Genomic DNA, 23,525 nt, shown 5'->3' with positions numbered 1-23,525 from the left:
CGCCGAGCTTCCCAAAAAGCAGACGTGCTGCATTGCAGCCAGGAACAAGGGGCGGCAGTAGCTGGGCAGCATTCCCCAGGCTGCGCGGTGCCGGCCAGACTCGCGCAGTATTTTCTGGGTTTAAAATCCAGGCAACGCACGCCGGGAGAGCTAGACGGTTGGGATGAGGCCCAGACTAGAGCCAGGCAAAGCAAAGGACAGAAGGCAGGGAGAATCGCCAACCTGGATGCCTGGGGACTTGCCTGGTACCACGGTCAGGCCCAGACCTGCAAGTAGCCAATATTGTACAGAGGCGAGTCCGAATAGTCCTCGGGGAGGCAGAAATGCTCCCTGGGCTTGCAAGATGCTGACAAGGAGGAGCCCCAGGGCACTGCAGAGGGGGGGACAAGACCCCCTTCTGCTCCTCGGTGGGGCACGCCCGCCGTTTCGATGCACCCTGCAATGCCGTGGTGCAGACCGCAGCCCCTCCCGGGCGGGGGCTGTGCTAGAGAAAGACAGCGTGGGCAAGGCAGGTAAGCAGCAACAGGGCACCCAGCTCACTTCCCAGAGCAGAGCAGGGTTGTGGAGGGAGCCCCTTGATTGCTGCCTGCCCCGGGTGGGTGGCAGAAAGGCACGAGCTGGCGCGCATGGGAGGCCTCCCTTTGAAGCGCAGGCACGGCGGCAGGTGTTTTGAATGGGGAGCTACGAAGAAACAGGTGCACTGGCCTCCTGCAGAGCTCAGCAAAGGGTGCCTCTCCCCCTTCATTGCCCTGCCCGGCAGCACAGCCCCCTCCAGGGCAGGGAGGATGCTCGTGGGCTGGGGAAGGGTGCACGGCAGCGGTGCGGGAGCTAGGGCAGGCGAACAGGGAGAGAGGAAAAGCAGCGGTAGGATGGGCAGGGAGACCGCAGGGGCCCAGTTCCCCTGGGAAACCCTCAACGGGCTCCACCCCGCCGCCCGCGCTGTGTTGGCAGGGTTTCCATACCAACCCGGAGCGTCAGCCAAGGGAGCAGCTGTGCCTGCCTGCCCAGCTCCGCAGCCATGAACGTCGTCCTCTCCAGGTAAGGCGCGAGCCGTTGGCAGGCATGTTTGCCTTGCCCCCCTCATCTCACCCGCCCGTCGTGGGCGAAGCGAGGGGGCAGCCGGGCTCAGGCCCCAGGGGCGAGACCCCCCCCGCCGCAAGTCACGTCAAACCTTCCCTTCTGCAGCGTGGGTACAAGCACGGCCGCTTTGCACGCTGCAAGGACCCACCTGGAAAGCCAACGCCAGAAAGGGCTCCTTAACACCAACAACAGTGCTCTAGAGGTGCCCTAAGTGCCAAGAAAGTGTCCCTGGAGGCCAAGAAGGGATATCGTGGGTGTAGGTGATGGTGATGGCAAGTTTGCATGAACAAGACAAGGGGGCAGGGGTGTTTAATCCCAGCTGCTCCTCTACCCAGAAAGCTCCAAGGGATTATTATGAGTGTCAGAGTCAGGAGCTGCCTGTAGCCGTCAGCTCCTCGAGAGACCCCAGCTGGAAAGGAGCGACCGTTTCACTCAAGGTTTTGTGCATCCCCGCCAGGCTGCCGCCCAAAGGGCGCAGCGGTGGCTTGGCACAGCTCAGCGTGCTCTTCCCTGCACCGCAGCTGCTTGCACCGCTGGTCCCTGCTACGCACCCACGCTGCGGCAGTCGTGCTGGCTCAGCTGGCAGTGCCTGCAGATGCACACACCAGCGACTGCACCAGGGAGGCCAGGTCCTGCATCCGAGGGAACAAAGCAGCCTCACGCTTCGGGCTGCAAAAGCAGCCCTTTGCATTGTCCTCTCGGCTTTGAGGGCATGAGGTGGAGGTGATGTCTCCCATCTACATCCCCCGGCTGAGAAACATGTGTAAAGCAGCAGCACTAGAAGCGCTGCATCTGCTGGAGCTGTGAGCCTGTCAAATGTAATGTGGCCTGTGCTGGATCCATGCGTTTTGCAGCAAGACTAGCGCCAAGATCCTGCCGTAGGCTCTGCAGGGCCTCAAGGAAGAGAAAACACTCGGTCCCCAGAGATCCCCAGGCAGGAGGAGTTTGGCTGCAACTTCCTTCCTCCCCCAGCTCCGCTGCCAAAGGGGGAGGACCGAGAAAAGATGCCTCTTTCTCCCTCCCCAGAAGGCAGATTTTTTTTTTTTTTAATGAATATATTTTGCGTTCCAGGTCAAATCAGCTAAATCGGGTCCAATTCATATCGATTGAGCAGAACGCAATCGTTCCAAAAACCGTATCGATTGAGCAGGCAGAACTCAAATGCTCTAAACACCGTGTACGCCACTACGACCGGCGAGCATCCTCCATCCCAGGCTCTCACTCTGGGACTTCAGATGCTCCTAAACTCACTAGCAGGCATCCTACATGCAGGTCCAAGCCAGCAAGGTCTTGGGATCTGGATGTCCCCACCGAGACACTTGATGCAAGCCAAAAGGTTAGCGAAACCCATCCCCGGAAGGCAGATGAGGCCCAAGGCAGGGTCGCGTCCCTCCTGCTGGCCAGAGACAGTTCAGACTAGGCTGCACGGTGCCTACTGCTGCATCTCGTTGCCTCCTCCCTCGTTAGGCTAATTCACAATTTACAGCTAGCCAGAGCATCGTGGCCAGGGACTGGCTCCTCTTTCTCAGCGCTCACAAGGGGAGGGCTCTCAGGCACCTTGCACCTGTGACCCAGAAACCTTATCCAGACCCCTAATGGGGGTGGGAAAGATGGGTATTTTAACCCAAAGGAAAATGTCCCTCCAGGGAGTTTCATGTGGCCCAGAACGGTCTGGTTTGGCTAAATCTGCAAACCAAAGAGGGCTCAGGGAGCAGTCGCTGGTTCCTGCAACATTATTGATTCTTTTCTAAACACCAGATAAGGCCCTCAAGTATTTCCTATTCTTCTGCTGGCTTTATTTTCCAAATCTGACGCTGTCCCGGGAGCGTGCGGGAAACAGGGGAACATTATAAAAAAAAATCTAACTGGCATTTTATTCCTTGACCTGCGATGTGGGATGGGGACAAGAAACCCCACTTGAGACACCTTCCTCTCCCACTGTGGCTTGTAGGAGACCCCTGAGACAGGCCCTATGAGACAGCCTCACTTTAAAGCACAAATAGAGCAGTGTTTTCAGGCAAGCAGAGCCAGGCAGAGGTTGGGGACAGAAGACTTGTCCTCTACCATCCCACCAGTGCTCCCCTAGCCTGGCTAGCGCTCTGTCCAGGCTCACCAGGGCTTTCCACTAGCTGCTTCAGGAAAACACTTCACCTCCAGCCTGGCAGCACACACGTCTCTAACTCAGTGGTCTTCAACCCTTTTAGGCTCAAGGCACCCCTTGATCCTTCGGAAAATGCCATCTCCTTGTTTTCATTTGTTTTTTGACCCGACAAAAACAACAGAATAGTTCTTCTGCTGCAAAAAAACAGGTCAGCCTGGTCTTGAACAGCAGGGATTCCTGTTTGAAAGTCTCGTAAGTCTTGGCTGCGCACCTAACAGTGATTGAAAGGATCTTGTGGCCCCCCTGGTTGAGGATCACTGCTCTGACTTTCCATTCCCACTAGGTTTTCACCTGAGATTGTCAGCAAATTGTTCCTGAATTGTTCCATCCTATATACTTCAGCTCCATCAACACGTATCGGTAGGCAGGTTACATCGCTCCCCACCTCTCCTCCTTAGCCAAGCTGCATTCATTTAAGCTCCCTGCACCTTTTCCCGGGTGTCAAGCCCTCCACCCACCCCTTGCTTGCAGGTCCCTGAACTCCCTCCTGGTAACAAGCTCCCAGAATTGAATGCAATCAAGTCACACTGCAAACATGACTAGCTCTACCAAGTAGGGGAGATGGGGAAGACTCGGGCAGCAAAGTCTTCGCTGTAGTGAGACCACAAGGTCCAGGCACAGCCCTGAGCTGCCAAAGGCAGAGAGCACGCAAGAAAGCCCTCTCTGCACGAACATGATTTATTCTCAGCACAGCACCGGGTCGCAGGGGAGGGGGAGCAGCTAACTGCAGCGCCAAGACCAGAGAAATTTAAGGCCCTGCTGGTCTTTTGTGTCAAGCTCACATGATGGAGGTGGAGAGGGAGGGAGATCAGCAGGTTTTATTAGGTGATGCACAGCTGCAGAACTCAGAGCAGAGTCGCTGGGGGAAATAGGCATGGAGTCTGCTGGCAGCAGGATCTTTCCCGTCCTTCAAAGACTGGAGGAGGGTCTGACACCGATAGCTTGTGGATCGGGGTTTCTAGTTGGGGAGGGGGGCCTGACTCCAGCTGTTGGCTTCTAAAAAAAAAAAAAAAACCAATAAAAAAAACACAGTCCCTAATCGCCGCACGAGCTCACTGTTGCCACGCAGGACCATGCCTGTGAGCAAAGAGGAGCTTAACACAGTTCCTAATGGCTTGCCTAGAAGGAGGTTCCTTTGGGGATCTTCTTAGGTAGAAAAGATGCCGTCTAAGAACTGATGCCCCTCTCCTCCAAGAACGTGTCCAGTCCCTTTTTGAGTCAGCTTCCACCTCATCTGGTGGCAGCGACTCCTACACTTTAATTGCACATTTTGTGAAAAAGAACTCCCTTTTGTTTGTTTTCAACTTACCGCCTACTACTTACATGCTGCGACCCCTAGTTCTTGTGTAGTGAGAGAGACCATTACCTCGAGACCATCAGGATTCAGGTTCAGGTCTCAGCCGCGGTACCGTATAGGTCAGTGAGTCTCGACTTTTTTGGACTCGGGGAACCCCTCGTTTGACTTAAGCCACCCCTCCTGGACTCGAGGCCCCCACTATAACTTGTAAATTGAGTGGCACTCCATTTCACCAACTGATTCATTTATTGCAATGCTTACCTCCTTGCAGAGAGGCTGGGCAGTGGGGTGGGGGGTTGCTCTGGCAGGAACAAGCTTGAGTTTATCTACTCAGTTGATATCTAAGTATCCAAGGGATCACTATCAAAGGCACCACAGGGTAGATTTAAAGAGATGGGGACCTGGACATCGGTATCTTCCCATCCATACTGCATAGGCCTAGACAGTGCACCAAACAGTTCAACTCCATGCTAATGAGAACCTTGCTCCCCCACGTTACAGCTAAGTCTGGCAACCAAACGCTTTTAACACGCACAGAATAATGGTCACGTGCTGTTGCCAAAAGTTGGAAGTTCAAGACAACGACACGGCTGCTTACAGGGCCTTATCACTCAGTGCACGCAGAGGGACCGCGTGCAAATTCCTTCCAGAAAACTGGCCCAACTATGGGGAAGGCAGTCTGGACCAGCTGCCTGACACTGAACGTTTCCAGCTACCAGAGCAGGCCCTTAAATAAGTAACTTTTCTCCAGAGGCAGAGATCCACTGGGTTCTTGCATTTCCAACTTTGCTGATTCGGTGGTCAACTGACAACAGGGATCTAAATTTATGTGTGTGCAATGACCAGTTGGGTGAACAGTTCTCCAATCTGCACGTGCAAGAGCCCCGTGCCTGACACACAAAGCCGTGTCATCCAGCTCCAGTTTCTGATGCTAAGGCCATTGCAATGCTAATAGCCAACTAAGCCAATATGCTTCCCTCCCCAGAGATAACCAAGTGAGGATCATGGAGAACACAGTAGCCAATGCAGAAAAATACTTTGGCCAGTTCTGCACGCTGATGGCCTCCTATGTCCGGAAGACTGCTAAGCTCCGGGACAAGTCAGACCTCCTGGTCAAACAGCTCCTCGACTATGCCAACACAGAAAACCCAGAGCTGAGAAGCACCATGAAAAGCTTTGCGGAGGAATTAGCCAAAGTGCAGGATTACCGGCAGGCTGAGGTAAGAACCGTCCAAAACACGCAACCCTGACATGAAGCCCAGTAGCAGGGCAGAAAGCAGTAGTGCTCACACATCTGCTTCTGTCCTAGGCCACCTGTTGATGTCCTATCCTAAGAGGGATGAAACCACGACTGCTCTCCCTGTTTGCAGGCTGAGGGTGGAGATCTGGGCAGCACTTATGAACCAAGCTCAGCAGGGAGAGCTTTAGGGTTGAACATGTCTCAGCAAACAAGGAACCCCCAGTCTCCCCCTCTCCAGGGATTGTGGGACCTTTCCTTGGATTCACCTGGGGAGGAATTTGCAACCCTTTCCCATGCTCCGAATCTTGCTGGGCTTTATGGGCTCCAGGACTAGTCGTGCTTAACAGTGCTTTCCATGCCTACAAGAGCTGGGTTCAAATCCAGCTCAGCCCAGGAGTGAATATGCTGCCATTGTAGCTTAATGGCCTAGAGTAAATGACTCCACTCTGGTCCTACTGAGAGGTCGCCGCTATAAATGTTATCAGTGCCTAACAATCCCTCAAGATGGGTTCCCTGCATCAGGGCTGATCACAGCAGCAGTACCACAGCCAGACCGCAAGACTCCCACCCGCGTTCGGATGGAGTTTGTCACATTCTCCCTACACCCCCATGTGTGAATTTCCTCTCCCTGCTTAGGTAGAGAGGCTGGAAATGAAGGTCATCGAGCCACTAAAGCTGTACGGAGTCCGTCTCAAGCAGACAAGGGTGAGTACCACGTCACTGGACCGCCGTGGTATCCCAGAGCCAGCCAGCCCAGTAAGACTACGTTTGTTCTATTCCAGGCAGAAATCAAGAAGTTCAACAGCGTCCGTAACAACGAGATAAAGCAGCTGGAGAAGCTGGAGAGGCTGCGGCAGAAGTCGCCGTCAGACCGGCACACCATTGTATCCTTCCCGATACCAGCGCAGGGCCTGGGGCACGGCCTCCTGCTTGCTCACACAGCCAAAAAGTAGTGGGCGAGGCAGCGAGGCAGGGGCAGAGGGAGGAAGCCGAGGCTCAGAGGCTTGTGTTTCACTTCGGCTTCCTTCAAATGTTTGCACGGAGCGGTAGGGTCCCACCAAACTGATTGGAAACATCCCCTTGTCGGGAAACTGCCAACCCCAGCCAGGGAAAGCCAAAGCAGATGACAGCCTGCTGACGGCTGGGGAAAGAGCTGAGCTCAGATATCAGAGCACGATACAATGAGATTTATGGCTGGGAATCACCGACTTTCGCCACACATGTCCCATGTGAAAGGGGAGATTTCACACCTGCCACATCCAGACGTGCATCTGGCCATAAGTGCTCTGGGTCTCTTCCTCCCCAGAGCCCTGCTCTACAAGCCTGTCTCTGCAGGGGTTCAGCAGTATTCTCAGTATCAGCACTCACTGAATTAGGTGCGAGAGAGGAAGGGGGTGAATTTCCCTCCCACCTACCACTCTCCAAGGGAAACTTGCCTTGTTACAGCCTCTTAGCAAGACAGAAGATTTCCTAAGGGATCATCTAGACAGCTCAAGAGATTTCCTTCTGCTTGGTAAAAAATATTTTAATGAGCAGCTCTTTCCAAAACCTCTGGGTTTTTTCAAAGGAAGCAAGACTCTGCTGAAAATCCCAGAAAATACTCAGGGGGGAAAGCAGTAGTTTGACACCCATGGGCGCTTGTACATGGCACGATTGTGCTCAGGTTCAGTGGCCAAACAAGGTCACTCAGCTGCTTCTGGAAGCAAAATAAAGGATTTTCACAGGGGAAGCTGGAGTCTCCCTCATAGTCACAGCAGCAAAGTCACGGGTCACCCCACAAGCTGCCACCCATCAGCTCTGTTTCTAACAGGCCAGGAGCCAGTGGCACACGGGTCTGTGCTCCTGATTTGCACACATGTGCAGCTTGTTGTCATTTTCAACACGGGAATGAAAACATAGCAAGAAAAACCGACAGGATGGAAATCCTGTGGTGTCCCATGGACACGCTCTGTCTTCCCCACACTCAGTAGAGCTGGGTGGAAGTTTGGGATTTTCAAAAGCATTTTGGTGAAATTTTCAGAAGTAAAAAAAAAAAAAAAAATCTAAGGGTTATGAATTTCTGGGAGGGGGGTCTTGGAAAGCTGTACTCAAACAGCGACAGACTGGCGGCTTGTACAGATGGATGCCCAAGTAACTAAGGAAATATCTTGCTTCCAAGAACTTCCTCATTGGATATAAAAATTGCCATTTACTGGAGACTGAAAGAGACAGTGAGCTGGATTTTTCCCCCCGTTCCTCTCCCACTTCCAGCATTTAAGGTCTAGGAAGTTCAGAGGCTGTGCCCCTAACGCCTGTGCTCAATAGCTACTGATGCACCCTTCCTCCAAGAACATGTCCAGTCTCCTTTTGAATCTAATTAAACCATCAGTTTCCCCAACATCTTGTGGCAATGAGTTCCCAATGTTAACAACAGGCCATGTGAAAAAGAGCTTGCTTTTGTTACTTTTTTGGCATTGTGCTGTTGACAGCCTTCAAGAGGCACTCCAATAAGTCACAGGCAAGGGTCAGCCTATCAAGAAACAAAATTGCTTGCACGGTTGCCCCAGGATGGAAGCAGCTTAGAAAAGCGAGTCAAAATGGGCAGGTTGAGGAGGAGGAATTGTGCCATTTCTGGGCCCAGCTGCTTACACAGATGCCTAACCCAAAGCAAAGGAGGTCTGTAACCCACGGTTGTCAGCCTGTTCCTTGACTGTTGCTTCAGTCCCAGGTAAGCACACGCTCCTCTGCATAAAATGTTAACCGGGCGCCTGAGGTACGGTTTCAACTGGCAGATGGCAAAAGATTATCAGGAGAAAGCACAGGTGAGTGCCAGAGACACGCTAGACTCGGGGCAGGGCTGAGGGGAGCCGTGCAAAAGCCGTCGCTGCAGTATTTATAATTCAGCGTCATCTTCGTGAATCCGCTAACATCAGGCGTTGCAACCAGGCCACGGCTCCCATCCTCCGCTTTATTTTGGCTGTAACCTAGTTGTGGCAGAGACTGCATCTCACTGGCTGAAAATGCTCCATCCATCTGAAGGCAGGGGAGAGGGGTTGACAGAAAATGCGGTTTGGGGCTGAGCATTTTCTTTGGGGAAAAGACCTGCTTGGCAGGGGGGAGGAAGGGGAACTGCTACTTTTTGCCCCCTGCCCAAAAAAGGGAGAAATCTTCAGGTTGTTTTTTTTGTTTGTTTTGTTTTGTTTTGGTTTTTTTTAAAGAAGTGTCAAAATCCCCAACAGAAAACACACATTTTCCAGCCGCCTCTCCCCTCCTCGTATGTCCTGGAGGTGTCGGGTACACCATGCCACCGACTGCATCTGGAGGGGCTCCAACGGAGCATCCTGGCACATCACCCGATGGCATGGGCCTCCACGCAGCCGCTCCTACTCGCACAGGCAGCTCAGGGTCAGGCCTCAGGGCTCTGGGGTGGAGGCCTGGTGAACACCGAATGCCTGCACGGCTGGACGGGTCACCCCTGGGGACAGGCGGATGCATCCCCCGCTGCATTGTATTCAAGGGAGGAAGCCAGAGTGACTAAGCACCCACTTATCTCAGGAGAAATCATCTCGCCAATTAGCAAATCTGTGTACCCTCCAGAGGCGAGCCAGGGCCACGCGAATGCCCCTCTTGCTCGCCCCGTACCTGATCCCCGGCGCCGAGTCAGGCTCCATGTAGCATCTCCGCCGCGGTGCTCATGAACGCACTCATGCTCCAGCGGTCCAGAACCGACGCCGCCTGCCTGGTACCTGTGACAGCCCTGGCCAGAGCTGCATACATCTCCCTGCAACAATATTTAGCCCTGATGAATTCACTCCTTTTCTCCACTCTTTTTCTGGCAAAAAAATCACCCCCTTTGTACAGGAAAGAATAATAGCAGAGCTCCCTGGAAGTGCCTCCGGCCGTGGGTGATGCATTTCACCTGCAGCCACAATGAAACAGCTGCGTGCACACACGGCCTGCCCTCGCCCGCTGCATCCATCTGCATCTGAACGCGGAGCTCTTCTACAGAGCTTCACCTCAAAGTGCTTTGCAAGGGAAAGACGATATTGCCAGCCCCTGTGTACAGCTGGGGAAACTGAGGCACAGAACAGCATCATGCAGGCCCCTCTCAGAAATAGGAGGGCTGCTTCTGGCTGCTAGGTCTATAGCAAACCCCCTCTGCTTTGCTGCCCTGTTGCTTTAATTTCATTAAGGGGACATGACATCATGTCTCCGGCCAGATTGTCAGGCTGGAATTCAGCACCTTTGCCACACGCAGCTTAGAAACGTGCCCATGCCCGACCCTGGCACCTATTTGCATGCGCAAACACTTGTTTGCATGTCTGCTGTACATGCCCTTGCAAAACCGGCGGCTGCTTTTTAAAATTCAGGCTCAGCATCTCGCATTTGTCCTCCACCTGAGGATGGAAATGATTGCAAAGTCACATCCAGAGCATTATGGGGGCTTTCAAGAGAGCGGGAATAAGAAAGAGGAGCAGATGAGCTCTTAGGAAACTAAGATCTTATTGGCACACAAAATCCCAGACTAATCAAAAGTACCAGGAAAGGGGAGGAGGGGTACAGAGCGCGCAGCGCCAGGCAGGCAGAACTGTTTCTTAAGGAAAAGTGTTCGGTGCCTCCCTGCTGTCACTCCTCCAGCTTCGACGGAGATCCCTCGAGATGAATCTGGCCTAAATCTCCGTGAGCGGTTGTCTCCGAGCATCAGCAGGGCAGGGCACTTATGAAACCACAGCCCTAACGAGGCACACCGGTCCTTTGCTCTGCCCCCCACGAAGTCCCCGAGTGCAGCCAGGCCACACGCGTGTCGGCAGCTAGTGGCAAACCAATACACGGACCCAGGCATTACTGTGAAAAGACCCATGTGTGGACTTGCACGCATGGTGCTCAGACCACATAGAGACAGATCATGCTCAAACCCATCGGGGTGGGTTTCCAAAACCACTGCTCATTTACTTCATCAGTGCCTTGGCTTTGCCATGGTAACCTCAAGGGGTTTCCTAACCTCAGAGCCAGGCCTGCACCCAGGCAGATCCCAGTCTCTGACCAGAGGATGCAGGATGGGTCCCTACAATGCATTATCGGACTAAAACATTTACCGCTGCAACGAGGCGGAAGAAGGAAGCTGGTTGCAGCTTTCAGACCAGCTCTGTTTTATAACGAGGATCTCCCCAGGCCTGGGAATCCCTCTGTCACTGCTTGTGCTCTTCAGTCTTCCCTGCCCTGGGCCAGGGAGGCATATGGCTGGGACTCTCTTCCTTTCGTATGGCGTCAGAGATCAAATCTATGAGCCACTGTCTGGTATTAATCTCTCCATGTGCCGATTCCAGCTACAAATCCCAGCCTGGGGATTTGTAAAGATTGCTGCTTTCGATTAGGTGCTCTGCTGTTCGTCGGGCATCGCGCTCGCACAAGGGGCTGCCCAAGATGTTCATCTGGTAAAATGCTGTTTTGAAGCAGATCTCAGTCTGCTCGGCTTGGCCCACACTTCTCTGTCAAGGTCACTCGTTTGGTGTTGGTATAAAACGCTGGAGAAATAGGTCTGACCTTTCCACGCGGTCGGCACACTCCACTGCTGCCCATCCGTTTGGTTCAGCATCCCCAGTCTCTCCCAGGCGCTTGTGGGATCCACGTACAAATGGTTTACGACATTTGAGCCTCTTAAGCCTCCATCTGTTCAGGTCTTCAGTTAACACTTGGTAGAGCAGGTGATTTTCATCATCTCCTGCCTCTATTGCCAGTGATGATGTTAGGGTCTGTCTTCTTATATCACTTGGTTCAATGCCTGAGAGTACAGGAAATACATCTGTGTGCGTGTAGGTTGTGTAGCCTGTTATGAGTCTCAGCACACCATTAAGTACAGTGTCGGGCTTTTTAGCGTGACAACTTCTAGATCATACAGGAGCACTGTATTCTGCTGGCGTATACACCATTGCAAGTGCAGCGGTTCGGATAGCTTTTGACTGATGAGAGCTGGCACAATAACCATGCCTGAATCTCCTTGCTGGGCGCCGAGCGCAACACGTGTATCCCAGGTTTGCAATTTGATAAGCCCCGAGCCGCTCTCACCCTCCAAGGTGCATGCAGCTAGCCCATAAGACCTGCCATCCTGGGTCGGACCACCGGTCTACCCCCCACCTGTGACAGCACCAAGTAGCAGGGACAAGCATCAGAAACCTTTCCCACTCAGTGATGCTGCATTTCCTTCTATTTTAGGCCGAGTCCAGCGTGCACAAAGCCTCGGTCGATGCCAGCCGCACCACCCAGCAGCTGGAGGAAACCATCGACGACTTCCAGAAGCAGAAGCTGAGAGACATCCAGGTAAAAGGCACCACGCACAGCTCCAGAGAGAGCTACAGGAAGGAGCGGAGGTGGGGAAACCCTGCCTGGCAGCCAGATGGTAAGGCAGCCCGACACATTTAACTTAGCAAAGAGAAGGTGAAGAGGTGACCTGGTCGCAGCAGGTAAGCAAATTTCTAATAGGGTAAGGACTCGCTTCCAGCCAACGAAGGCGTACAAAGTTTAGACAAAATCCAGCTAGAAACAGCGCCCTTTTTTGTTCAGCGAGGATCATTTCAGCCATGGGGATGGCTTACATAGGGCTCAGACACGGGACCCAATTAATGCAGAGTGCTTTACCCCACAGTTAAGTTACTCTGAAATAAGGAGAAGACACATGACAGGCTCTCCTAAACTGGTTACTGTCAGCTCACGAAAGCTCGTGCTCTTTATCCACTCTGGGTAGTCTGTCGGGTGCAAACCTCCCCTGCCTTCTGCCTGCAGTAGATGCCATTATAGAGCCAGGCCACCGGACGGCAGGGAGCAAAGGGCTGCCCCAGAGTGGGTTTGGCAAGCGTCCTAGGCAGTATAGCTACTACCCGTTTCCAAGAGGCCACTTTCCCCTGGATGCGAGTGATTTACTGCATAATAGGCCTGCGCACTGTGCATCTGCCCTGCTTTTATTGCGCAGTAAAGGCGATTTACTACGTCATAAATGTGTCTCATGCCTGTGCCTTCAGGAACGCTATGCCTTCCTCCTTACTTCAAGTGTTTATATCAAAACGGGACGTTTCTTTCCAGCTCAGACAGAAACAGATTTCCTGCAGAAACCCCTGGGAGAGAGCCTCCAGGATTACAGCACCCCTTTTGGCATTAAGAGTCTAAAAATCCTCCCATCTCATCCCTATACAGTTGGTCTGGGGAATAGGGTCTGGGGCACAGCTTTGACTTCATAGGGAGGCCTCAGAGGACAAGAACCTGTTCCCTTCCCACCCTCTGGATGGCAGTTCCTTATAGCCAGCATTAATAAGGATGAAATGTCGTGGCGTGTACAAGCACCCTGTAGAGTCAAAGGAGGCCCCTTCAGACCCCATCAGTGCCATTCCCTCCCTGGCCAGGAGGCAGCATCATTAAGTTAGAAGTATTTGTTTCCCTTGTCCCTCCCTGCTTTGGTACTTGTGCTCTCAGTTCAAGTCTCTCCCCCCAACCCAGGCCTTCCCAGAAGTTAGGCCACTTAGGAGCAGGAACGTGCTCATTCATGCTTCCCTTTCTTGCAGAAGATTTTCTTGGACTTTGTTACCATTGAGATGGTTTTCCACGCCAAGGCTCTTGAGGTCTTTTCCAGTGCCTTCCAGGCCCTGGAGGACTATGACTTGGAGAAAGACCTGGAGGTACTTGGAACAAAAACATAGCTTTTGTACAGACACCCAGCATTTGCATGGCAACGTCCATCCACAGGCCTCAAAACAGTTTACAAGCAGTAACTCAACCATTAAACGCCCCTAGAAGCAGGTATTTTCACTCAGTGTTTTACACACAGGGAAACTGAGGCACCGAGTGGAGGTATAGCATGCATAAGGTCACCGCAAGTCTTGGGAAGTGAAACCAAGTGTCCCAACTCCCAGGTGCTGGATTCAGCTATTAGATCAAGGCTCATGGGGAGATGGGAAACATATCCCCAAAGTGTGACAGCGGCATTCATGTCAGCTACATGCTGTAACATTAACATCTGAAGTCCTGCCTGGGCTGTAGTTGCCCATGACACCAGATTCGATCAGTTAGATGAGAAAGTCCATCAAATCCATCGCCATACAAAGCTGCCAGCTCTATCTCCCGTCCCAGCCAAAATTTATACCCAGTATTAAATCCCTGTGTGTACAGCGATATCAGTGCCCCTGTCCCCAGCTCCAGCGACGGCTTCCCCCTCTGGCAGGCGCTCTCTCCTGCCCATCAGGATTGCTTGCTGCTAGCAAACCTCAAGGCACAAGCTGTTGCGAAGGACACAGGGCTCTGATCTGTCTTGATCTCCGCCCAGCTAGGAACAGAGGCAAGCGCATTGCGCCTTGTTGAGAATAAGCCCACTCCCCCTCTCCAAATGATTTGTACAGCAGCCGACTGAATTCCCCAGCCCAAATCCTCTCCCAGCAATTTTGCTACTGCCTTGAGCTTAAACCTTGTGTGCTCTTTTGTGCCGACAGCAGCTTGGGCAGCCACAGGAACTATTCTTCTATAATTCTCTTGTCTCGTTACATTCAGTGCCTTGCGCGTCCCGTGATTGCTCTTATTAATTGTTCTGCACCAGCCAGCGTGCAACGCAGAGCTCTCTCCTCACGGGTCGCTGCTGGCATTGATCTTTCTTTTCCTTTTTCACCTCGCTAGGATTTTAGAGCTAAGATCCACATCGCTTCTGGCAATTACAACGCGAGGCCAGGCAGTGCTCTGAATCCCTCCCCCACCCTGCCGTGGTCCACAGGCAGTCAGGTGAGAGACACAATTAGAAACGATTGCCGTCATAATATTTTGCCTTCAAATTAAAGCCCGGCTCCCACCTTCCGCGCAGAGCCTGAGAAAGCAAATTAAAACCACTCGAGAAAGAAACAGTTCCCAGGAAGCGATGGTCCCGACTCCAGCAGCTAATTGGAGGTGGGAGGGCAGGCCAAATGCAGCTGGAGCCACCCTACTTCATGACACGGATTCCCCCAAATCATGCCTGAACCTCAAGTTCGCGCCGACCTATTTGATACGGGGCCCGATGATAAGCAGAGCTGTCACAACAGATAGAATAACATTGGCTAAGTACCAGCGACACTACTGCAGATGCATGGTTTGCTTTTGGGACCACGTGCTTTATCTAGAAGTCTGTGCAGGAAACAGGCACAGCTAATTTCAGAGGCGTAGACCTGCAAGCAAATGCAACGTCAAGGCTCCAGCAACAAAATTCAGCTGCAAAGGGAAGTTCACTCTAAGCCAGAGGTGTTGATTAAAGTTCAGGATTCAGCCACGTACCAGTGGTCCTCATACTAAAGGCCAGAGTCCGGCCTTGCTCTGGTGAGAATCAGGAGTAACCTCCATGAAATGAGAAGTTACTTCTGATTTAGGGCAACACAGACAAGGGTGCCATCTGAAAGGGGGCCCAGAAGCAGCAACCCATGCACTGCACTGAAGCATAACAGATTTCCTTCTCTTCATTTCTAGACCGTTCAGAGCGTCTTAGGGAAGATGGTTTTGAGCGAAGAAGACACGCTGCAGGATCTCAGCGATACAGAATATGCACCGATTAGACGGTAACATGAGCGGTGCAATTAGCTGGCCATGATCACGACAACCGGACATGTTTATTCTTCATTTCTTTACTGAACCTTCAATTTTCCATGAAGACAAGGAGCTCTCAGACAGGTCCTGAAGAAGTTTGGAAACCATGCAAACATACCGAGATGACTCCAAGTAGCTCAGTCAGTCTCCGAATTAGAAGGAAACCAGATGTTTTGTTGGCTGGTTGAACATCCTCTGCTGCAGCCTGTGGCATTGCCTTGCCTGATTACAAACGAGCAACAGGCCCCAAAGCCACACATTGCAAGCGTGCCCCATGCAAGGAAGGCAGAGAGCACTTTGTAGGATCACACAGCCCCTGAGGGCTGAAATTTAGGAAGGTGAATTTGTGCCCATCCTCCTGGAGCCCAACAACATCTGTCCATCTGCGAGGCATGGCCCGTACAACTGGGTGCAACCTCTGAAGAGGCACCAAAACCCTCAGTTAGCCAAGACATTTATACAGACACCGCAGACGGACTCAAACTAGGGATGCCAAAGGCAGGTCTGACCCTCTTACCAATGAGATATAGATGACCTACTCCCACTTCCAGCTGCTGTCAGGCAGTCCCCGGGTTTCCATCAGTAAGTCTTCCCAACGGGTCTACTCCCGCAGCTTGCTGAATGCCAATAGGTATACACCAAATAGGTCCAAGGCATCAAAATATATCTCCCACGTTTCACTTCCCCTACTGTTTTGCAGCACTTCGTTCCCAGTCATTCCCACAAGCTGTTCCCATGCAGCATAATAAAACAGCAGCATTTTTCATGCCTTCCTTTATTTTAAGGTTAACTTTGGCACCGGGGGAAAAGCACGGAGAGCTGGAGTGGAGCAGGAGCAGCCTTAATACAGGTTTGCTTTCAGTGCCCGCCTGCCCTCCCATCCCTCTCTGGTCCCTTCTCAAGGGCTATTAGGATTGCCTGCTGTGGGGCCAGTGCTTTGCTAGGCAGCACCCTGGCATCTCTCTTCTTCTGCTGGCTGGGCCGCCTGCCTCTCCAAACTCCAAGCTTGGAGAGCCTGGGGGCGACTTTCTTTGGGCTGCCCACTGCTTCCCACATGTGCCTTCGTGATGGCATTTTCCCTAATTCACCAGGAGTCCCCTGGAGCCCCCTGCCAGGGAAAACTCCTCAAATTAGCACTTGCCCCTTTTGGAGCCCACCTTCGCCGCCGAGAAGTCCTACCAGCTTGCTCCCCTGCTGCGGGGCTTTCCTCCAGGTGGAAGAGGCATTGCTAATTCGCAGGGCTTCTGGCTGCTGTAATTAGGAAGCCTTCCCATCCCACAGGGCTTTGCTGTTTGCACCCTTTTCATCTCACCTTCCAGCACCCAAAGCCCAGTTTGCACTTCAAAGCGACTTGGAGAAGGGGCCCAGTATCACGGTGACCTGCAGGTCTGCAGGGATCGTTGCAAATATAGCTGTCCCCACCGCTGCCCCTGCCACCATCATGTGAGCCCTGGCTCCGGGGGGGCTAACCACTCATTACCGCAGGCAGGGATGGTACCAGCACCCCTAGGCTCAGCTCCACACTGCAGGCCAGGATAGCTTGGCCTCAGGTGCACAAATTAAGCAGCTCCCAAAGCTCAGGGTGCACCTCCGAGGAGCGATGAGAAGACCCTGCTTGTGCTGCACCACCCTTGGCCCACACTACCCATCATCCTCACAGCATCCCGGGAGGCAGGAAAGAAAGGACTTGATCCCTGGCCTTTTAGGTCTTAAGCCGATGCCCTAACCACCGAGCCCTCCTTCCTCTGTCAGCAGCCCCTGCACTTATGGATGCTTCCACCCGCTCTGCGCCGTGCGCATAATCCTGTAGTCAATGAAAAGGCCTCCACTGAGCTCTGGACCAGACCTCAAACCACAGCTACGGCCGCCGCAGAGCCCTCAGCCCCATGCAACATGCTCACAGCACCACCAGCCGACGAGGAAAGAGCAGAGCAGCTGGTAGCTCTTGCCACCCCCGTCCTTCCCCCCTGCAACCTGATGAACACGCGGCATTTCGGCGGGGCCCAGCTGACTCAGAGAGCACCCCCCCTTGGCACACAGCCCCGTGCCGCGCACACCTGACCCGCCGTGATGTCACGCTGTCGAACGTCCCAGCACGACGCCCGGGCATCCAAGGAGAAATGGGTCCCATTGATTTTTCCCTTTCAAGGCACAGGCTATTTTTTTCCTTCCATCAAGCAGCAAATATGCTTTCAGTGCAATAAAGACTGCTGTTCAGTCTGCGGAACAAATGGTTAGCGCCAGCCATTGTACGCAGGGGTGGGAGGGGGGCCGACATGCCGACTTAATGATGGTGATTTAAGCCATTTGGAGCCATTTTCATGGTGCACGTACAGCGCGGGGAAGAATCGAGGGAAGGAGGGAGGGGACACACAACCGAGTGCTTAAAAGGGGAGAGAGAAGCAGCCAAGAGGCGGCAAGCTGTTCACCCCATGGCTTGGCCAGCCCAGCCCAACTCAGCCCCCCCTCCTGACCCCAAATCAGCAACCTGCCTTTGCCCTGCTAACAACAGCTGCTCGGAGCAAGGGCCAGCTGGCAGCAGTGGACAGGGGAGCTTTTACCCCTGCTCCCTCCCTGGCACAGCACAGAAAGCCGAGGATCGAGCTGGCATCCAGGATCTGGCGCTGGCCTTGCAACGGAGCCCATTTTGCAAGGCTAAAGCTGCAGCCGGGGATATGGGTAGACCGGCACCGCAAGGGCTGAAGCCCCCATGCTTCTGCTGCTGTGGAAATGGTCTGGGGCAGCAAGAGCTCTCCAAATGAGGCCTTTTCCCTCCGTGCCTGGCTCTGGCCCTGCACCATGCCAGCAAAGCGCCCGTGTGTGCAAGTGCACCGCTGGCACAGACCCCGACTTGACTGCACGCTTCGCCTGCGTGCCAAGTGCCCACCACTGTGCCCTTTCCTTCATGGCCGGTGCAGGGAAGCACTGGCAAGGGAAGAAGCCCCCCACTCTTTCCTCCTCTCGCAGCAGGGAGCACAGGGGTGGGGGCATCACAATTGGACTTCAACAGCTGGCTTTAATGGCCCAGCTTCCCCAGGCGATGCTGACTCTCCCGCATGCCCTGAATGCACCCCCCGGGAGAGTTATACAGGCTTGGAGACCGGCCGGCACAGACCAGAGATGCCCAGCAAGGGCCTGAGCAGGTTTCTGCTGCCATAAGGACAAGACGTCGGTTCCTTCCTGGGCTCTCTGAGCGGAGCGGAGAGAGTCTCTGAACGGCTGGTTCATACGCGGCTGTCTCTGCATTCAGAGCTGACCCCTATTAACTCCCTGGTACTTCATCTCAATAGTCCCTGACACTACATGCGACCGCATTTGCATTCAGCGCCTGGGGCTGAGCGCCCTGGAGCCCCGGCGTGGAGGGATCGATGGGATATTGACACACTTGTCACGCGGCATTTACCCACATCCGTGTGCACATGGCAGGCATATTTAACTCAGATTGGAAAAGAGAAAAGTTCAGGGCCCGGCCACGGTGCCGCCAACTCAGACTGGGACCGAAAAACAAGCTGGCGATGATGGAGAGGCGAAATCCCAGAGAACGGGCGAGGATGGCATCGCTTGAACTCCCGCAAGGGTGCAGGTACGGGGCCTGGGAGAGATTTGTCACTGTTCTCCCTGCAAAAGGGGCATGTCTGATGGGGATGGGGGTGTCACTAGGCATAAGTTTCTGCATGGCTCTGTCTTGCAGCGATGGCACCTCCTCAACCCCTGATGCTATCGTCCTTCCGTAGTCGCACCGAGCATTCACCGTGAGCACGGTGGACAGGACAGAGTTGCTCCTGCTACAGCAAACCCCGGCAGGAGCAAGGAGCGGGGCAGCAGAGGAGCAAAGAGAAGGGAGGAAAAGACAACTTGCAGCAAAACTTTGCTCCCTCTCGGGTCATCAGAGAGCGCATCGAGGGCTGCTTTCTATGATCCGCAACCCGGTACCCCACGAGCACGTAGAAGGGGGACCTGGCCCCCAAAAGCCGGAGAGCCACTGTGAAAGGCTGAATGAGGGCCACAAGCCTTACCCACCTCACCGCCCGATGTCCATAGCCCCCGCGGTCTCTGTGCTGGGCATCCTTCAAGCAACCCCGAGACTCAGCTCCTGCGGAGAGGAGGAGAAGGAAATGCAGCATGAAGTTCAAGGCTCGGCAGCTCCCCTCCTGCCAGCCCCGTGTCACCTGATCGCCCCCACGGCTCCTGCTCCTATCCGCACACCCGCGTTTCCTCAGCCCCCGCAAGCCACGAGCTGCCATTCACACCTTGCACCTCCGCGGAGAGCCAGCCGCTTTTGGACAGCACCTTGCAGCATCAGGGCCTTCAACCTGCTATACGGACAAGGCTGCAGGGGGAATGCCGCTACCTCGGGGGTCCCCCAGCACCCGCGGAGGCGACTCAGGACCAGACCCCGCAGAAACAAGGCGCTGGCAGAGCGCCGCTACCCGGGCCACGGTTCAGGCTTCTCCAAGCATGGAAACAAGGGCAAGGAAAACAGATGGGTACGTGCTTGGATGCCGTCCTGCCTCAGACCTCAAAATCGAGGTGCGCCGGCGACACCAGCATTGCCATCCAAGGGGGACGCCGAGCTACTCGGCTCTTCCAAAAGTGCCAGATAGGCTGTATCTAATTCGGGTTGCGAACAAGCTGCATCTCCGCAGAGTTACCTCCTCCCCCCTGCCCCGCTCCCTCCTTCCAAGGCTATTTTTGAACTGAAAAAGCAAGCTGCCAAGGACTCGGCGCGCTTGGAGCAGACCTCAGCACTGTGCCCTCCTCTGCTCGGCACTTTTCCTCCACGCTCACGGCCCAAGAGGAGCTACAGCTGCGTCCCTCGGATGCACAGCTCCCTCCCCGCTGCAAAGCAGCTGACCCTTTGCCCTCGCTTGCTCTTCTCAGGGCCTGGCAATATTAGGATTGCAGCGGGCTTCCCACAGAGTGCTCCCGAGCCCTGGCCTCGCCGGAGTCGCGCAGTAAATCCACGCGCAGTGATTAAGGCAGCCGCTCGCATGGCAGGCTGCAGCTGACGGCTTTGTGGGACACCGGCTGCAAAGCAATTTCAAGGGCAGGGGTCAGTTCATCCCCGTTGCAGCAAAGGTCAGGGTCAGAGGATGCCTTGCCGGCAACTTGTGAGCTCTCCCTTTTGTTGGGCCGACCCTAGAAGCAAAGATCAGGGGCCCTTCAGGCTGGATGCTGTTCCAAACCTATCCTGGCAGCCCCTGCCCCGGGGAGCTTACAGTCCAAATAAACATGAGATCCTGGCTTTGCAGGGGTTTCCTGGGGCTGGATTCACTTGAGTCTTGGTCTTGCCTATGTGGCAAGCTATTGAGAGCAGACTGGACACCAACCACACGCTAGAAGTGTCCTCGCAGAGGCTGTGCGGCCACTGCAATTCCCACCCCGGCTTGCCGGGCACCAGCTTCCCCTTGCGCACGAGCTGCTCCGATACCACTCAACGATAGGTGTGAGGCTAGCCCGGCAAGCTCGTTATCACAGGGATAAAACAACCTGCCTCTCAAACAGATGGAGAAGGTCAATTAGCAATTCAAAGCTCAAAACGCTGTATAAAGGCTAAGTATTATTACCCTGACATTCAGCTTGGCCAAACTGCAAATAATAGTCATCGTAGGTGTTGCCCCTCATTAAAATCCCCAGTAATGAGTCACCGAAGCATTTCAGCACAACATGTAGTGCTACCCCACATCAGCATGGCACCTGGGTCCTACAGGCTGTGCCCCCCCCTCCCAGTTTGGATACACACGTCTCCCAGCAAACTAGCCATAGGCTTCAAGGTCTCACTGGGACATTGCTGCTGCCTGGGAAAGCCTGAGTCAGGGAGCGCAAGGGAAACCACAGCGGTGGTGTTACCCCAATTCTTGCACAGGAGGTGAACAGGACATAGCAAGGACACTAGCAGGGATGTCCAGAGCAGCACCGGGAGAGTCACCGGAGACAGGGCACAGGGGAAGGGGATTGCTGGACTACCTCCAAGCATAGGGTTTACACTACCACTGACCCCTGCTAGCACAGCTAGAAAGGAGGCCTGCTTTAAATAGGGTCTGAAGCCATACTCCTGCCTCGTTAGCTGGGGAACCACCCAAAGGAGGGGCAAAGGCTGGGCTGGACTCATATATATATACACACGCACACATATATATATATACATACACATATATACATACATACATACACACACACACACGTATATATTTATATTTATGAATTTTATATATTTTATATATGAATGAGAGATACATGAGCTCCAGCATACAAGGGCTACAGCTCCGAGGCCCCTGGGGAACGAGCCATGTACAGAAAGGGCACGGGCCCTTGCCTTCCCTTAGCCTGCAGCAAGCCCCATGGAGAAAGCAAATAGCCTATGTAGCTATTATCGGGCGGAAATGCTGACCTGCTGTCTTCAGCTTTTCCCGGCCACTCGCCTAGAGCAACTGCCCTGAGGCTCATAAGCTGCTGAGCAGCCTACATGCCTCTGGCTGTGGTTCTGCACAGGCAGCGTTTTGCTACGTTTAGTCCTCACCTTGCTGGTTTAAATGCCCTCCCGTTGCTGCTGAGAGCAGTTCTGATCTGACTGATCGTTCCTGGCAAAGCACCTGCATCTGTCACCTCCGGTCTGAGCTCCTTGGAGCTAGGATGCTTCTTTGCTCAGGTTCGTCTACTGTGCCCATCACCGTGGTCTCTGGGCACCCCACAACCTGATGTGATTAGTGTCTGTCCACCAGATTTGCCCACCAGCGGCACTGCCATCTTGGTGTGTGGTTCTGCTTGGGGGAAATCCCTCTTCTCTTGCGGGTGGGAGCTGGTCAGGCGCTTTCTTTGGGGGGCGGTTACCTATCCTGGGTTTTTCTGGGGCCAGGCATCCCTTTAATCTTCTCCCAGGCCAGCTCAAGTGTCTGCGGGGTTTATAAGCTGCATGAAACCTATTATGGGGGGATTACATGGTACAGCATAGTGGGCTTTGCTGGAGACAATGCTGCTCTGGTGGAGGTGCTGGAGAGGACCGGTCCATTTACTTACTTTGCTTCTTTAAAAAGTCTTCACGAAAGAAAACACCTGCAAAGGAAACAGGAGCCCTGGCTTTTATCCCTGCATCTGGCGCCAGCTCATATTAGGGGACCGTTGCCAACTCCCCTCACCTCTCTGCCTCAGTTTCCCCGTAAGCAAAGTAGGGAGTGTGTCCGTAGGGGCAGCAGGGAGGTGCTTTCATGGTCTGGGATGGAGGTGCGCAGCATGGGAGATGAGCACGGAGGGAGTCCAGCAGAGGAGGGAAAGAAAACGGGCTACGTGATTACACCAACAAGTGGTTTGAGTGAAGTAATCAGTAAATGGATGTCTCAACCCCGCCGAGCCCTGCCAGCCCTGGGGGAGGAGATCCAGACCCCATGATTTCTTAGCTCATGACTTCAACTTTTACCTGTATCCGCGAGCTGGCAGGGGAGGATTGGGACGTGTCCGCGTTGTGTGTATTCGTGGATTCGGAGACAACACATAGCTGGCCTAACTCCAGCATATGGGTTTTTCCCTCCTCTCCTAAAATATCTCTCTTCTCCAAGCAGCAAACAAAATAAGTCTTTCTTTTTCAACCCGAGCAGAGAGGAAGGAGCTATTTATTGCAGCCTGGGGAAACCGTTGCCGATTGCAGCTCTTGGCCACTTTTCCAGGGTTTTTGGGAAAAAAAAAAATTCATCCCATAAATAGACATCTTTGCAGCACAGCCCAAGCTGTGTTGGGATGGGCTGTTCTCCTCAGACAGTTTGGCCCCTGTTCAGGAAAGTGTCCCTCTTCCAGCCAACACTTAAACCCCCACTTAAGTTTAAGCATGTGCGTAAATCCCCGGGAATCAGAGCAAATGAACTTCTGTCACCTCCACTGCATTTTCTGGCATAAACACCCCTGAGCAGTAAAAAGGAGCAAGACTTTCAAGGTTGGGGGGGACTGGAGAGCCCAACACTCAGGAGTCGGGGAACTCTTCCCCGTGGGTCTTGCTATGGCTCGATGAAGGGCTATGCTCCTTCAAACTTAGGTGGACACCAAAGTCCCCCAGGATTGCTGGGTCAGGCCTGAAGCAGCTGAAACATTGGCCTCTGGCTTTGTGTTTGGAGGGCTGCAATCGGTGCAGGAGCTCTGGGGAGAGGCTGGAGATAATCACTGTGCAAAGCAGAATCAAACCCTGGGGCTGG

At 53.7% G+C, this 23,525-nt stretch overlaps 2 protein-coding genes across 3 annotated transcripts in view; one reads left to right on the top strand and one right to left on the bottom strand.

Annotated features, from left to right (window-relative positions):
• Window positions 1-1,005: 1,005 nt before the first annotated feature.
• FAM92B (family with sequence similarity 92 member B) lies at window positions 1,006-16,118 on the top strand. 2 transcript variants are annotated; one of them, XM_019505433.1, is made up of 9 exons: window positions 1,006-1,038; window positions 5,524-5,758; window positions 6,415-6,483; window positions 6,561-6,662; window positions 8,480-8,485; window positions 11,971-12,075; window positions 13,311-13,424; window positions 14,413-14,514; window positions 15,229-16,118. In XM_019505433.1, exons 1-9 carry the CDS (start codon window positions 1,019-1,021, stop codon window positions 15,319-15,321), a joined length of 846 nt encoding a protein of 281 aa, XP_019360978.1. In that variant the 5' UTR covers window positions 1,006-1,018; the 3' UTR covers window positions 15,322-16,118. The 2 variants fall into 2 exon arrangements, with proteins under 2 accessions (XP_019360978.1, XP_019360979.1); XM_019505434.1 differs by lacking the exon at window positions 6,415-6,483.
• Window positions 3,514-23,525, bottom strand: part of LOC109289416 (meckelin-like) — a 43,858-nt gene continuing 23,846 nt past the window's right edge. Inside the window, exons 25-26 of the mRNA XM_019505431.1 lie at window positions 11,902-11,911; window positions 3,514-3,524 (exon numbers count right to left, since the gene is read on the bottom strand). The gene's annotated coding sequence lies outside the window, so the exon portion shown is untranslated. The remainder of the gene's footprint in view (window positions 3,525-11,901; window positions 11,912-23,525) is intronic.

This window comes from Gavialis gangeticus, unplaced genomic scaffold (genome assembly GCF_001723915.1).
Source record: "Gavialis gangeticus isolate Ggan-Ray unplaced genomic scaffold, GavGan_comp1, whole genome shotgun sequence".
Classification (NCBI taxonomy): Eukaryota; Metazoa; Chordata; order Crocodylia; family Gavialidae; genus Gavialis; species Gavialis gangeticus.
This window is presented reverse-complemented; position numbering and strand designations above follow the sequence as displayed.

Coding starts and splice junctions, on each gene's coding strand:
- FAM92B (XM_019505433.1), top strand. CDS start 1,019: ATGAACGTCGTCCTCTCCAG. Junction 5,759..6,414: donor AGGATTACCGGCAGGCTGAG/GTAAGAACCGTC, acceptor CTCCCTGCTTAG/GTAGAGAGGCTGGAAATGAA. Junction 14,515..15,228: donor CGTGGTCCACAGGCAGTCAG/GTGAGAGACACA, acceptor CTTCATTTCTAG/ACCGTTCAGAGCGTCTTAGG.